This window comes from Cryptotermes secundus, unplaced genomic scaffold (genome assembly GCF_002891405.2).
Source record: "Cryptotermes secundus unplaced genomic scaffold, Csec_1.0 scaffold873, whole genome shotgun sequence".
Lineage (NCBI taxonomy): Eukaryota > Metazoa > Arthropoda > Insecta > Blattodea > Kalotermitidae > Cryptotermes > Cryptotermes secundus.
In genome coordinates, this window is record NW_019739229.1 from 2,677,747 (window position 1) to 2,693,155 (window position 15,409).

The 15,409-nt window shown below is 37.5% G+C and overlaps 1 protein-coding gene across 8 annotated transcripts in view; it reads right to left on the reverse strand.

Moving 5' to 3' along the window:
- Nucleotides 1–4,474: 4,474 nt before the first annotated feature.
- Nucleotides 4,475–15,409, reverse strand: part of LOC111871789 (pleckstrin homology domain-containing family F member 2) — a 37,368-nt gene continuing 26,433 nt past the window's right edge. For 6 of the 8 annotated variants that reach the window (XM_023865129.1, XM_023865127.2, XM_023865124.2 and 3 more), the window contains one exon: nucleotides 4,475–7,990. Coding sequence is in view for 1 of the 8 variants with exons in the window: in XM_023865127.2 (XP_023720895.1) it covers nucleotides 7,943–7,990 (48 nt within the window). In the remaining 7 variants the exon portion in view is untranslated. Of the gene's footprint in view, nucleotides 7,991–10,905; nucleotides 11,032–15,409 lie in introns of all 8 variants that reach the window. The other 2 variants (XR_002844097.2, XR_002844096.2) reach the window with 2 other exon arrangements.

Sequence of the window (15,409 nt, forward strand, 5' to 3'; positions counted from 1 at the left end):
GTAAACCGCAATCTAATAAATTCATATACTCGTATAAATACAAGTAAACAGATATGTAAAATTAAATAACTCAATACATTTTGAGGACCATCACTCACTTTTGCCCCTATATCGAAAATATCTCTGATTTGTAAGTAATAAATATTTTACCAAAGAAAATTAAAATAAATACTTTACTAAATAAAATATAAAATACGACCTGAAATGAGAGCCGGGGTAGCACAGTCGCTATAGCGACTGCCTACGCACTGGAAGGCCGAGGGGTCGAAGTTCCGAGTCCCGGTAGGGTGAGAATTTTCTCTTCTCCTTCTCGTCCAGACAGGCTCTGGGACACACCCAGCCTCCTATCCAATGGGTACCGGGGGCTCTTTCCCCAGGGGTAAAGTGGCAGGCCAGTGAAACTGACCACTCACCTCCAGCCAGTGCAGAAGTCAAGAAAATGTGGATCTATACATCCACTCCCTTATACGCCTTCATGGCGTAGTGCTTAATTAGTTAAGCACAAGGACAACTTTACTTTTTTAATTTCAATAAGACCTAAAGTTTGTGACGATTATATATAACACATAAATTCACCGAATCTCCAGCATGCCTTACCTGACTTTCTCATACTCAGCTGTGAAGGCAAAGTTGGCCCTGTACTTAATTAAGAAATTAAGCACTATGCCATAAAGACGTATGAGGGAGTGGACGTACAGCTCCACCATTCTTGACCTTTGCACTAAATGGGAGTGGTCAGCCCCTGCCACTTTAACCCTGGGAGCAAAGCACCCTGACGCTGGGTGGGCACCAGACGTGGTCTGAACACAGTGGAGTAGAAACAAATATATTCCCCCTGTAGGGAATCGAACCCTGGCCGTCTACCACGGTATGTGGTAAGAAATTGGGCACGCAGTAGCGTAGTGGTTGAGGAGCTATGCTACAAGCCGGAAGGTCGCGGGTTCAAGTCCTGATGAGGTCATTGGATTTTTTTCAGTTGACCTAATCCTTTCAGCAGAGTTTGGTTATCCTGCACTATTGATTCTGCAAGTATGCTGTCTCAGAAAGTGATTTCACTACACCTAAAAGGATACACTTGAACAGACTGGTAGCTCCATGTGGCACAGATTCTGCTGCACCATCACTTCGAAAACCTCCTGAACCTTCATTACATACACCTTCCTTCAATACCTTGCCTTCAGTTTTAACTCCTGAAGATGACCTTTATGTCCTACCTCCCACCAGAACCTGAAGCAGGACTCTGGTGTCCTCTTCTGTAACACCTGTTCCTATCCAGGCAGACAGCACTTCCTTTCAAATGTCTGCAGTCCAACCATCATCAATAGCAGCCAACACCTTTGCAGTGAAAGAAAACTCATTTCCCATATGTTCTGTAAATACAAATGCTTCTGATGGAGAACCTGGCATATCAATCATCAAATTTCTTCAACAAAGCCTACAGCAAGGCATTCTCTGCTAAAAGAACTTAGTTTGGCTTTGCTTTCAGAATTGACACCAAGGAAAAGAAATTTTATGAACATATTCCCACAGAAACAAACAGAAAATAAACAGTTGGAGAACAGTAGGAACAAATAAGGGCATGTCAGAGGACTCATGATACAAAAATCCAAAACTGAAATGTGGTGATACTTGAGCAAAGACTAGAGGCGATTTAATATATTTGGTTCTTCTCTTTTATTTACAGTTTATGATTTATGGTTAGTAACAGTGCTGAATGGAACCTTGATCAGCAAGTAATTAACTGGAAATTATGTGAAGGAAACATCTGCAGCCTAATTTGAAACATCCCAGAATTTGGCTGGTCGGGCTTTGAAAAATGAAAAATTTCAATCAGAACTGCCAGTACACGGGGCCAATATGAACCTGAGTCCTCCAAAATGTGAAGGAGAGCTATCCAACCAATCGTGATGTTCAGCTGTACATATCCGAATAGTATGTAGGTCACTTCAGAAATAATGCGGACAATTTTTTGTTTATGTCCATGTTCATTTTTTTTAATATCTCTTTACAGTCCTTCAATATAGTCCCCCTGCTTCTTAATGACCAAGTCCCAACGTGTGGGAAGCTTTACTATTCTATCCAGGACACCATCTTTGTTTACCTGTCGAAGGCTCAGGTACTGCAGTAGAAAGCTCTTCCAGAGAGGGAAAATGACAGCCTCACATAGGTTGTTTCAACTTTGAGAATAAGTCGAAGTCTGGTAGACTCATGTCTGGGCTGTAGGGAGCATGGGGCAACACCTCCCAACCGTATTGGCACAGCTTTTCTGTTACGACTTTCCTGATGTGTGGGCGAGCGTTGTCATGGAGAATGACCTGCCCAGCTTCGAGCAACTGAGGTCGGTTTTTGTGCATTTTTCTGCGCAGATTTTGCATAAAGTCACGATAATAAACTGCTGTGACTTTTCCCGCACAGAACTCTGTCTGTCATGATGATTCCTTCATGATCATAAGCAAAGATCATTTGTTTGACCTTTGATTGAGATCATCGAAATATTTTTAGTCATGGGGAAGATGGTTCTTTCCACTCGGACTGTGATTTCAGCTGCGGTTCAAAGTCTGTAGATTTTTGTCAGGTTTCTTCCACGTAAAGTTTCGATCTTAATGTACAACCTTTGATCTTCAACAGTCACAATACCCAACCGTGCAGGCTCAATTTCTAACTCACGTTATTTAAGAACAGACTACATTATAAATGAAACAAAATTATGCATTTCTTTCTGTAACTGTAACTGACGTGAGGCTCACTGTTGTTGCGTCATCTAATCTGCAGCGTTGCCAACCTGTGCATTATTTATGAAATGACCCACGTATAACCATTATACGACTAACATGCACAAGGGAGGACTGTTGCTTTATCAGCAGCCACATGCAAAAGTGGGCAAATTAATTCTTCATTCACCTATTATATCTGACAATGCTGAACAACATATCTTTTATTCCTGCAGTGATCCAAAAACTTCACACAGATTAATTTAATTTAATTTTAATTTAATTTACTAGTAAGAAACACACTAGTAGAAGCTTACATAGCTTCAGTGACAGAAGCCATCAGGCAGACCACTGCATGCTGCCATCAGAATTGGGCACATGTGGCAAAAAGCACTGTGTCTGTTTTAGTGAAACAGCGGTATTTAGGATCTGAGGTTCTCACAGCAGTGGTTATGAAGAGCTCTGTCTTCCAGGATATAACAATATGTTGTCCCTTCAACTGCCATTTAGAAGAAACACATCACCCCATCTTCAGTGTCAGAGAATAAGCCAAGCAGGACACAGCATACACCATACAGAGCTACAGACTATACATGGTGTTATACCCAAAGAGATAGAGCTCTCAGCAACTGTGGCATTGTGCACTTCCAGCTCACAGGCTAAAAGGAAAGCCTGATATGCGAGACTGATTTGTGTGCACAAAAATTTCTTCTTGGACTACCACATGAAGACACGGCTGTAGAAAAATACAACAAACGCAAATCTCCAGTCAGCAGTCAAACTCTCCATCAAAAACTGAGTAATGGGGTGTTATGAACTCTTATTACTGTAAATAAAAAAATACCTGTGTTAACAAAATCTTAACTGTAAAATTCATTGAATTCACAAAGGGGAGGTTGTCCTACCCTACAGTACTGAATGGATCTACAACAAATTTAGCACGGCAGAAGGGTTTACCATAAAGTTGTCATGTAGACCAAATGTCAATGTGTACTGTTGAATTATAACCTTTTTCATGAAAACCAAAGATGACTCTTTCTCATAATGGTTCAAGTTATACAGAATGAACGCGTGACATAAAGTATACGTGTCTTAACATCTACAACTTTTCTTGAAAGATTTTTTTATGAATATTCACTTAAATATAAGAATAATAATTTATAATTATGTGGAGTGCAGTAGGCCTGTTTATGGCACTACAGATTTCTATCTGCAGTACATTAACATCAAGGCCAATGCAGTATGCAAAATAACCAACAATGCATTTGGAAAATGGAATGCATGCTTCCACCTTTGTATATATGAATAAGATGCATTGCTCAGACTCGACAATCTATTGTCTGTGATCACCAGCCAAGTGGAATCTTTTAATGTACACCTCACCCTGCCATTTAAGTAGTACTAAGATAGTAGTGATCAATTCTTAGGCAATGAGTGATGATGTTTCAACTGCAGAAGTTCCCAATGAATCTGAAAGTTCTTATGAATGGTACGTAAATATTTAGAGGGAGGTGACTGATAAAAATCCAACTGAGTTTTAAAGTTGGTACCTCCCTCTTGAACAGAAGTCCAAGTATTACCATTACATCAACCTGCCTGGTCAGACACCACTGAAGCATTTAACCTGCTTTACAGTTACAAAATTTAAGATAACAAACATGCCATTTTTATTGAAAACTCGGAGACTAAGTACACTCAAGTCTTCCTCTTGCTAGTATGTATGTAGGAAGGTAACAGAATAGGGGCAATAAAATATGAAGGCCTATACAGCATACAATATTTACTTCCCATTTTACAATTAGCATAGTACAATTATGTTTTGTAATGCTTCACTGTGAAGCTTCTTTTGGTTTAGTAGTACACAATGTAAGAACTCTGGTTAGTGGAACAGATCGCTAAATCTACACGGAAGGCACTTCATCCCTGGGGTTCCCCTATCACACAAAGCTGGCCATGAAATATCTGATAAAGTTTACATGTGACACCTTTTCAAAACAAGAAACACGGGTGATGTGCCTAGCTGTATCTTAATTAAAATATCATAAGAATAAATTATGCTAAAGAACATCTGTGGTTAATTTGTAAATATTTAATAACTGACCATAGTCCTCTCCTTCCAACCTTCTCTCATGCTATGAGTCTACTTCTTTCCACTAATTTGTCTTACCATGCAGAGAGATTAGAATCGGCAGTTTCATAAACCATCTACAATGGACATATTTCTACATTGTACAGATACCACAGAAATACCAAAATTTATTCTGAAGGGACACCTCATGGATGCATAGCAGTACTATATTTACAAATACAGTCAATAAAACATGACATAAACAAGCATGTAAACCAATATAACATAATTTTTGAACTGGTGCTAAATAATATAGAGCATTCAACAGCTGATAACCATAAAATCAAAATGTGCAGATAGGACTTGTGTACCAAGCAGCCAGCAGTCAAAATCAAAGTGCACAGACTGCAAAGAAACACGAGAAGTCAACAGTGAACAAACAGTGAAAGTGCAAGGTTTCACAAAATAATTTTAACTTATAGGGAATAGCAGAAAGGATGACAACATATCTTAATATGTAAATAATGTGAGGTACCAGCAAAACTGTGAAACAGTGGAGGTGAAAGTAACCACATACTAAAGGTACCAACAAAATGTTCCAAATCTACAGAAAAACTCCGTGAAAATAATAGTGTATAAAATTTAAATTCTGAAGCTGTGTTAAGAACACAGGACCAAAGGACTGACAATGTTGCCAAAATATGTCTGAATGACATACAATTGCATTAACTGTAGATGGTTTATGAACACTGTAAAACAGAATACATCACAGAATATTACAGACAGCATTCAACTACTTTTTTATTAATACTTGCCATGGAAGACCAGTTTTGCTTCCAATAAAAAGACACTGATGCACCTTCTACACTGTCCTACTACTGTTACAATTTACTTTATGATTGTTCACCTGCCTACGCAGTGACTGTAAAGTCAATATGCTCCTGTATTAACATTTTAAATCTGCTGTAAATGACTTAGATGACATTTCTTAATACAGAAGGCTACCATGTACTCAACCACACATTCTCACGTGACAGTTAAATCAGAGCAAAACTGTTTGTGCATATTTTTGACATGACAGTATTACTGCACACGCACGTCATTTCCAGGACATTACTGCATGATACTTTGTATGAAAGAGTGATTACCTCTGATGTCTGGCCAAAAAAGTCACCTAAAATTTGTGTAGCTAATTTGAAATGAAACATGCAGAGCATAAGGTCATTCTCAAAATCTCCTTGAACTTAAAAGGAGCCATCATATAGCTCACTGAAAGCATCCCTCACATTGAGCTGGAATGCAACATCTCTAAAAACAAGGCAGGACATCTACAAGCATTCCATTTATGACATTTTCTGAATTTAAGTAAGTGACATTAATAGTAGGTGCAGAGTGCCTTCTACAGCCTGGATTCTGTCTCCATCTTCAAGTAAGAGACTACTTAGCTGGGCCCAATCAATAGAGCTAGTCCCTATCTCTGGGTCCAGGCTCAACTGTGTAAGTTTTAACCTGAAGACAGAGACAGTTCAGTATGCAACAGAATAACTATCGTGATATTTTATAAAACATCATTATTAATAAAAATGAAGAACTCAAATTATAAGTAGACAAAAAGCTGAACACTAAGCACAAAATGTCAACATATACAAGACACAGCAAAAGAGCCAACCAACAGCCAGCTCCCATATTTGATTTTGGTGTATACTCTACTACATATCAATCATAACAAATTTAGGCACAATAACAAGCAAAGTATGACATGAACAAATGGATACAAGTCTAAGAACTGAGGTTCTCAGGGTGGTGAGTATTAAGATTAATCTTCTGACATGATTGGTAGACTGGTAGAAATGGTTCACATGGACCTCTACGCCAAACTGCAGAGTTATCACATCCTAGGAGACTCTATTATTAAAGGGATGTCTAACCACACATTCAATTCAATGAAACGTTAACAGGGGTTTATGAAATCTAAATCTGTTACAAATGTGAAAAAAGATCTTGTTACAATGATGTTCTTAGCAACTCCTTGATCAAGCATACACTGAAACTGTTTGTACAATGCAGAGACTGAGTGCAAATTTAGTGTTATAATATTATAAAATACAACCTACTACAATTATTATGTTTTTGGCCATTATCCATCATCCTGCTTTTTATTTAAAACATTTCAGAGACTGGATTCCAGCTCCATCTTCAGGTAAAAATGTACTTAGTTGGGTACAATCAATAAAGCTAGTCCCTATCTCCTGATCCAGGCCCAACTGAGTAGATGTTTACCTGAATATGGTGACAGAATCCAGTCTCCAAAACTGTGTTTTAAGTAAGAAAACCGGAAGATGGATAATGTTCAAAAATACCATAACTGTATTGATATACCATCATCACAAACTTTTAATCCTATTTACTAACCTTGTGTTCCTGCCTGTATCTTGCACAGTACTGGGAAAAACATACCAAACCCTTGGTCTACATATATACATATATTATTAGTTTTCTATGTCATAATTAAATGTATTTACAACCACATCCAATTGATTTGTGCCAACATACAGATTCCACAAAATAATCTTATAATTCTACCCTTCATTTTAAGGCCACTTGCAGACAAGATTATGCACACCAGTATCTGTAACTGCAATAAGACTTGAGGTTTCATTCTGGTTCATATCTCTCCCACATTCCTTGTAGTCTTCTGGGGTAATCACTGCCGACGGTTTTGAATGATGCTACACCCAGAACAACTTTACAAGATCACAATTATGGATCAGATATGTCAAATATCTTGAGCATTACAAAACACACCCCATAAAAATCTTTCTTCTTTAGCACTGTAAGAAAATTAAGATGATTTAACATGTGGTCCAGATATTAAACACACTCCCTAATTTCCTCTGTGAAAGCACAGAATTCATACTGTAGGGAATTTCCAGAACTGTAACAAATAATTTTAATAGTAGCAAATAACCAAACAAGTAAGTCTCTGATCTCAGTCCATGCTTGAAAAGTGAAATATTGCAAAGCCACATTTCAAAACTACTAAATAAATAAAGTTACCTTACAGATTAAAAAATGACATTGTCTTTTACTGAAGAGATCTACAGCAGCTGCAGACAGTCACCAGACATTCCAATTCATGGCTGTGTATTACTTCACATGCTGCCTACTGTTTCTGTTCTTCAGCAACTTCAGACAGCCCATAAAATTTTGGCTGCAAGAAAAACCGATCAAAATGATTAGGTGCTTCACTTCTCTTTCATTCAATTCCATCTCCAACACTGATGAACCAGAGATGCTCATTTTACAGACATTTCAAAAAATTTGTTACAATAAATTTGTGACAGACTTCTGAACACTTTTATGAATTTAAGTTATTCATGGCAGTGAAGAATTGGATAACGAGTAGTTATGATTCTGTGTGTGTGTGTGTGTGTAGTAGTAGCAGCAGTCGTCTAGTGGGTAGTTACCATCTACCAGACTAGATGGTGCCATAACGCACAACACCATAATCTAAATTTTGCTAACTACTTAACACAAAATAACCAGATATTTTTGTGAAGAAAAATGCTGACACTGAAAAAATGTACTATTCTAACATTTCACCAAAGCAGTATTTCAGTGCTCGCTGTCCATTAAGATTCCAACTCCACCAACAGAGAGAACGTGTTTTGTAAAAATTGGTTTCTCCATCACAAATTCCTATTGACTAACATGAAAAGTTGACAGCAATGTAAATCTGCCCACTTCTAACACCATGTATATATTATTAATGAAACAGATGATGTCATATGCAAGATTCACTTTAAGGCAGACACAGACACAGCAGATAAAGAATGATGCAAATATGACACGATTCCTGTTTTCATAGATATAATGTTACTGAAAACAGAACACATCAAACTCAAGTAGCAATGACAACTACAGCACTAGGCCATAATCTCAGCAGAGCATGCAATATATTTCACAAACAGAACTAACAGAATATCCACTTTAAAAGAATGTACTTTCAGGAAAATTTCATGTTACCTGAAAGATTCTAAATAACAAAAGCAATAATATGCATTATTATTCACCTACTGCCTGACATAGTCATGAGGACTTATAAGTATCTATTTTTAAATTAAAAAAAAATCTGATTGGTTACATTTTGAACATCTTCAAAATGGGAACTGAATAAAGACTTCATCCTTCTCACCAATAAAATATTTGTCTTTTTACAGTTTCAGGATGGGTGGCTGAATACCCTTAGGAATGAAAATATAATTTATCTTTACCCTGTTACAGTAGCAAGCTGACACACAGTGGCAACATATACATTCATTATACAATGCCTATAACCTAATGAAGTTAATATAGTTTCAGTGTGTCCTGAATAGTGGTACCAACACAAGCACAATGATGAATTATATTTACAAAAAAACACAAAAATTCTTACTTGTCACCAGCACAACTAAATTTAAAAGTTAAACATTTACAAACTAATGTTAAAATAGTTAGAAAAAACACATGTATACAACAGTAACATTTAATTCAATATTCAATTCAAATTCTTAGAAAGTAATTATATATGCAGAAAGAAATTCCAGAGCAGACAAACAAAAAAGGAACTGAAAGTTCAGTAACTTGTACATAACAAATAAAAAGAACTGCATACAACAAAGCAACAATTTGAAAATAAAATTAATCCCACAAAGCATGCTCAATACAGTTAAGTATCAGTTATGAATGAATATGCAGTAATATCATAAACAATCACTGCAGTTAAAAAACTGTAAGGCTCATCACTGCAAAGGTAAATTACTGCCAATGAAACCTATGCTGATTCCATCCAACTCAAACCACACCATTACCTATGTCCTTAGCCATCCATATTTCAGTGGTTGTGAAACAAATTCCCTTACTGTGAGAGTAAAACACAAATTACACAACAAATTGAAATATTTTTTTGTATAGCTTTTATTACAACTACAAACATAAAACCTGTGCTAATGCATGCAATTGTACCAGTTTCTGTAGCTATTGCATGCTGCCCTCTTATCAAAATCCTTTATTAATACAATCTTGGTACAGGGAATGGCATTGGTGGCCATCTTCTCAATATATGTGGTTCTATGAAGGGTATCACCTCTATGTCTCCCATGCCAACCACTTACAGTACTAAAGATTTGGACTACATTAGCCATATAGCTATTGAAAATAAGGACAAGCTCAGCAGCATTCAGACAGAACTGGATCATCACTGCATCATCTATCATGTTACAGGAACTGATCACAGAGTACTCGTTTAAAAGGGGATGTTCTTCATCATTTGTTCCACAGACCTGCTTTCAATAACTCCAGAGATATAAATTTTCACATTCATTAAGAAAAAACTGTGCACTGTTTTATGTAAAGAAACAATTTTTTAAAGATCTTGTCTATACAGACAGTTATAAGAGAAGAGAAACCTGCACAGCCAACACTTTGTACAGCCATGATCACATTCTTCCACATTCATTACTCCAATTCACCCTACCATTCAACACCACATTAACTACACAACTAAAAGTGCCGTTAACCGAGAACTAACTGCAAGAAGGGGCATACAGAGGCCAAAATACAAAATAACAAATTTAAGTTAAAATGAAATGCTATCCTTATTTGTGCTTCTGCTACTCCTTCACTTTCAGTAACAGATTTTCATTTTATAATTCTTGCGTTTTATTTAAAAAGTTCCACTATGCTGTACTGCTGAAACAGAAAGGGAAAAAGGCCTGCCTGTAACATATCAATACAATTATATCTCCTTTGCCTACATTCAAGTTCAGTCAATCTTCGAACTCCTCCATGAATAATATTAACAGATAAGTGCTTATAAGACCACTCTCATCCTCTTCACAACCAGTAAATTTCATACATTTCTGTTAAGTTATTAAAGGGGACCAGAATTAAATGACTTATAAAATCCAGCTGAGTAAATGCAAAAGCAGGACTTGCTGCTTTCACTGCAATAAAGTGCAAGTCACAAACCAGGAGGAACACTTGAATAAGAGTATGAAAAATGAGAAAACATGGATGATTTAAGAAAACATCACCTCATGATGTCCTAGCCAAACAAAAGACATGCACTGACTCGACCATACTTACATACATTCACAGGATTAGTAATGTAAGATGAAGTCAAACTGGAAGATGACAAGCCATGCTTTCTCTCTTAATGTGGGTAAAGCAGGGTTGTCATGTGACTTCCGGTACCAACCTTAATGGAGGAATCTGGAAGTCAGTGAAGTTAAGTGATATAGAATGAAATTCCACTTTATCTACTCCCTATCAGAAATACTGTCCAAGTCAAGTTTAAATTCAACCTATAACAGATACTACAGAAATTCAAGGGGTGAAACTATAAATTATCTACAATAAGATGACAATACTATTGCTACATTACAGAAATTTAAACACACAGAGGACAATATGACACACACATCCAAAGGCCTTTTTATCTGTGGTATGGATTGCGTTAATGCCAGCTGATGTGTATGATGGTCACTACAGAACCAATGCCTCCAAGTTTTTCTTGGATACCATTACAGGTATGCAAATCTAACTCGTACGTCGAATACATCATGCCTCTAAGGACTTACATTCATTTTTCCACATATTCACCACTTCACATAAAGTCTGATGGCACAAAGCATGGACCATACAGCAGATATAGCAGAAAAGTACATCCAAATTCAGAAAATGGTCTTTATTGTGAGAATGCTGATGTGGGGCCTGGCACTGTCATGCTGAAGAAAATATTTTCCTTTCAGCGACCTCACAGTCAAAATTTGTGTCTTCAGCTTCTTCAGTGCCTTCACACAGCAAAAACTAATTGTGTGTCCCCTGTTCCAGACATCCACACACAAGCATATCCCCTCCCTTGTAGCAAATGACAGAATACATGATTTTTACAGCAGATAGCCAATTGTTGGCCAATTTTTGTTTCACCATTCCACAGACTGCCACTTTGGCTTGGTTCATTGTGGTACACTCAAGTCTCATCTCTAATGAGGTAACTGTTCGGGAAATTGTCACCCACAGTCTCGTATCACTCCAGAACATCAGCACAAGCCCACATTCTCCGTTCCTTGTGATACGGCATTAGCATTCATGCAACAAATCTGGCACACAATTTCCTGCATCCCAAATTGCCTCTAGTTTTGTTTTCAATGCATTATGGCCTATTCCCACTCTCACATATACATTCCAGGCCTTAATAAGCGAGTGTTCCTGTAGCAACTGATCCATTCTCCCCTCATTTTCTGCCATCACTGCAATGTATGGACAACCTGGTATGTCCTTCAGCCCACTACCATCACTAGCATGCCTCACCCAACATCTGTGATCACATTAACTGTTATGTCCCCACAAATATTCTTCATGTCAGTGAATCTCATCCTCTATTTTAAAAGACTACTATAACCCAGTCACCTGGCTTCCAGTGTTGAAACCTGAGAGCCATTTGCATTGATGTTTACATTTTCACCTGACGATACATTCTGTACGCAACATTACATGGCCTGGAAGAAAACCAGGAGGCATCAGGTTTTGAGTGACCCTTCTAAGGGTTCACAGACAAAGGAAATGCATTCTAATGAAGGCAGTGACTGAAAATTCAACTAATTCAATGGAGCAGAATTCTTCAAAAGCTAATACAATCTGATATAAGGCTTGCTCAGAAAATAAAAATCAGCAAAATATGCATATGAGGAAGGACACAAAATATGTTGGAAAGAAGTGAAGGACTTGCACAATGAACCTATCACCACCTACAGGAAATACAAGGAATCAGCACACATCTCTGGTAGCTCATCCAATTAGTCAACCCAAATTGGATATCTCTCCCATCTGGGCTCCCAGCAATGAAGTGGAAGTCAGCAAATTACGACTCCATATAGTTATATTGTATTAGAAAGTTACATTTTTATGTTGGTACTATACAGATGTCTAACTTAAAAATTGTTTTTAATGTCTATGTTACATGCTACTTGGTATTTAGAAATTTTTGTATGCTTGAATGTTAAGCTTCAATGCTTGCTGCGCCTATAAATATTTACCTTTGTTTCATTTGTGTTTCTGAAGGTCAATAAACCATATTTTAATAATTTTATACAAAATCTTAACAACCACTTTGTGATATTAAAGTGTGAATCAATATTACTGATTTTGCATTATAGATGGAACATTTGATAGACTATAAATGCAATTCCATTTAGATTACTAACTGTTCAACCACTGTGGATTTCAGAAATGGGAGTACTGTATCACAGCCATCCTCAGTAAAGTATTTCAGTCTGCCCCAAAGCCGAGCAGACTATGCAAGTATACATCAGTAGAGGCAGTGACGCTAGGCATGATCTCCTTTACAAAGCCTGGACTGACAGAGGTCTTGTATATAGTGCAAAAGGAAGAATTTTTGATAACACGCTATTTGTGCGAGACATACACTTGACAAAAGGCCACCCATATGAGACAAACCCACACTCTCATCAGAGAGAATGTTACATTAAGGACTATGACCGCAAAAGGTCCGTTGCAAAAACAAAAAATGGTTGTAAGCCTCGAGGGGCTTGGTGCCAAGATGAACTGATTGGCGGTAAACTGCCAGTCAGAAAGTAACTTTGACATTGACATAGGAAGAGAAGTTAACACATACTGCATCCATACTGAGCCATACTAGGCAAGACTTGTGACAGACTGTGGAATAAGTAATTACTGAATATAAAACTGTGAAGAAATAGGATGCAGGCTCTTCTTGCTTTCTTACTTTTTGGCTCTACAGGCAAGTCACGATTCGCTACTGGGGGTCCAGGCAATAAGGAATTCAATTGAAAGAAGTAGATGCTGCTAACAATATAACTGCTGATGGAGGAAGTCCAATTTGAACCACAACCCACCAAACCGAGACATTACTCGCTTAAGAAATCTACGAGTACATCCAGCGAATTAACAATGCTGAGTCTCTCAACCTGTGGATGTATGTGGGTCTGGTCTGATTTAGTTATGAGATCAATCAAAAGTTAGACACTTAGAAATGAACAGTGAAGGTTGGTTAGTTTATGGGGGAAAGAGATGGGGTGCAACACCAGCAAAAATCACCAAAGCAGGCATTGAAGCTTTGATTGTTCTATTCATGTAAATAATGTGCATACAAAATGTGAAGTTCAGTGAGTGGTTGTGGTAGCTATGAAACAAAACCTGATCCTATTACCCAAGATACCAGCAGGAGGTAAACTGAAATAAAATACACTACTCCTTACTCATATGACTGAACCATTCGTTTCACATTACCAGAGTAAAAATTCAGAGTTCCTCCACAAGTATGTGGTGGGAAAGACTGTTAGTTACTTAAGAGTTTAGTGGAAGTTACACCCAGTAGGATGAATTCCTTAACAGTGGTGTCAGCAGCAAGATACAAGGACCACATAACAAGCCCTGATTATCCCACATATGTAACAGTGTTTAGGGTGGTAGCCAATGCCAATTGCTAGCACTACAGGGGTGACAGGGTGATATCCATCCCCTTCATTATAGTGACACAGGCCACAGCTGAGGACTGTTTGGATACTTTACCACCAACCCACACTCTGTACTGCAGGTGTGTGAACAGCAGCTGGTCATCTGTGGTGCTAGGCAAGAGGAGGCCACGATACTTCGAGGTAAGTTTCATATGAATTTCATTCTTTTTTTACTTACAGGCATGCTCTTATTTGTATTAATGTCATAACCAATTCTCCCCCCTCCCCGAGTAGAATGATCACTGTGTTTTTTCTTTCATTTACTGGAACGTCTTTAGGAACAATTGTAAAATAATTGTGCCTAAAGATGTTCTGGTTGCAGTAAACTCTGATTAAAACACTGGCGTTTTAAGAAACACCGAATCCATTTTGGATGATGATGTAATTTTGGATATCGACCCTAAAACCTTGAGCACAATAAGCAGTATGATAGCAAACAGCAAAACTTTGCTGTGGAATGGACCTATCGGCGTCTTTGAACATTCAACTTTTGCAAATGGCACAACAGAAGTGATGAAAATCGTAAGTAGCTTGACACATAAGAGAAAATTGAAATTTACCAAGCAGAAAAAAAAGACAATAAAACCCCGTGGTAGCTAGTTATTCAACCCTCTATTTTAAAATCTGATGTTGGGTGATGTCTCAAACAACTTATAAGCGCGTTTCAGCTTGAAAACCAGAAGTTTTAAAAAGACATGCAGTGCACATAGTACGAAAAATTAAACAACAGTGCGCCAAATACAAGTTTCCTTGTAATTTTAACCTGCACAGATTGGGAAGTTAAACAAATAGCTTCAGTACCATGATAAGGGATTGAAAGGATCTGTCAAGTAGTTTTTTTGTTTCTATATGCCTATCAGTCAAAAAAACTAAAAGTGGTCTACATCATCGGGTTTCTACGCTAATTATTAACTAAACTAACTGTTGGTTGTGCATCTTGTATGTGATTACATAATTCCCTATTCCAACTGTTGGTTGTGCATCTTGTATGTAATTACATAATTCCCTATTCCTCCAGGAACAGATCCATGATAGCACCCTTAAATCATCCTCCCCATTAACTGCAGAGTTCAGGAAAGGAAAATCCATCC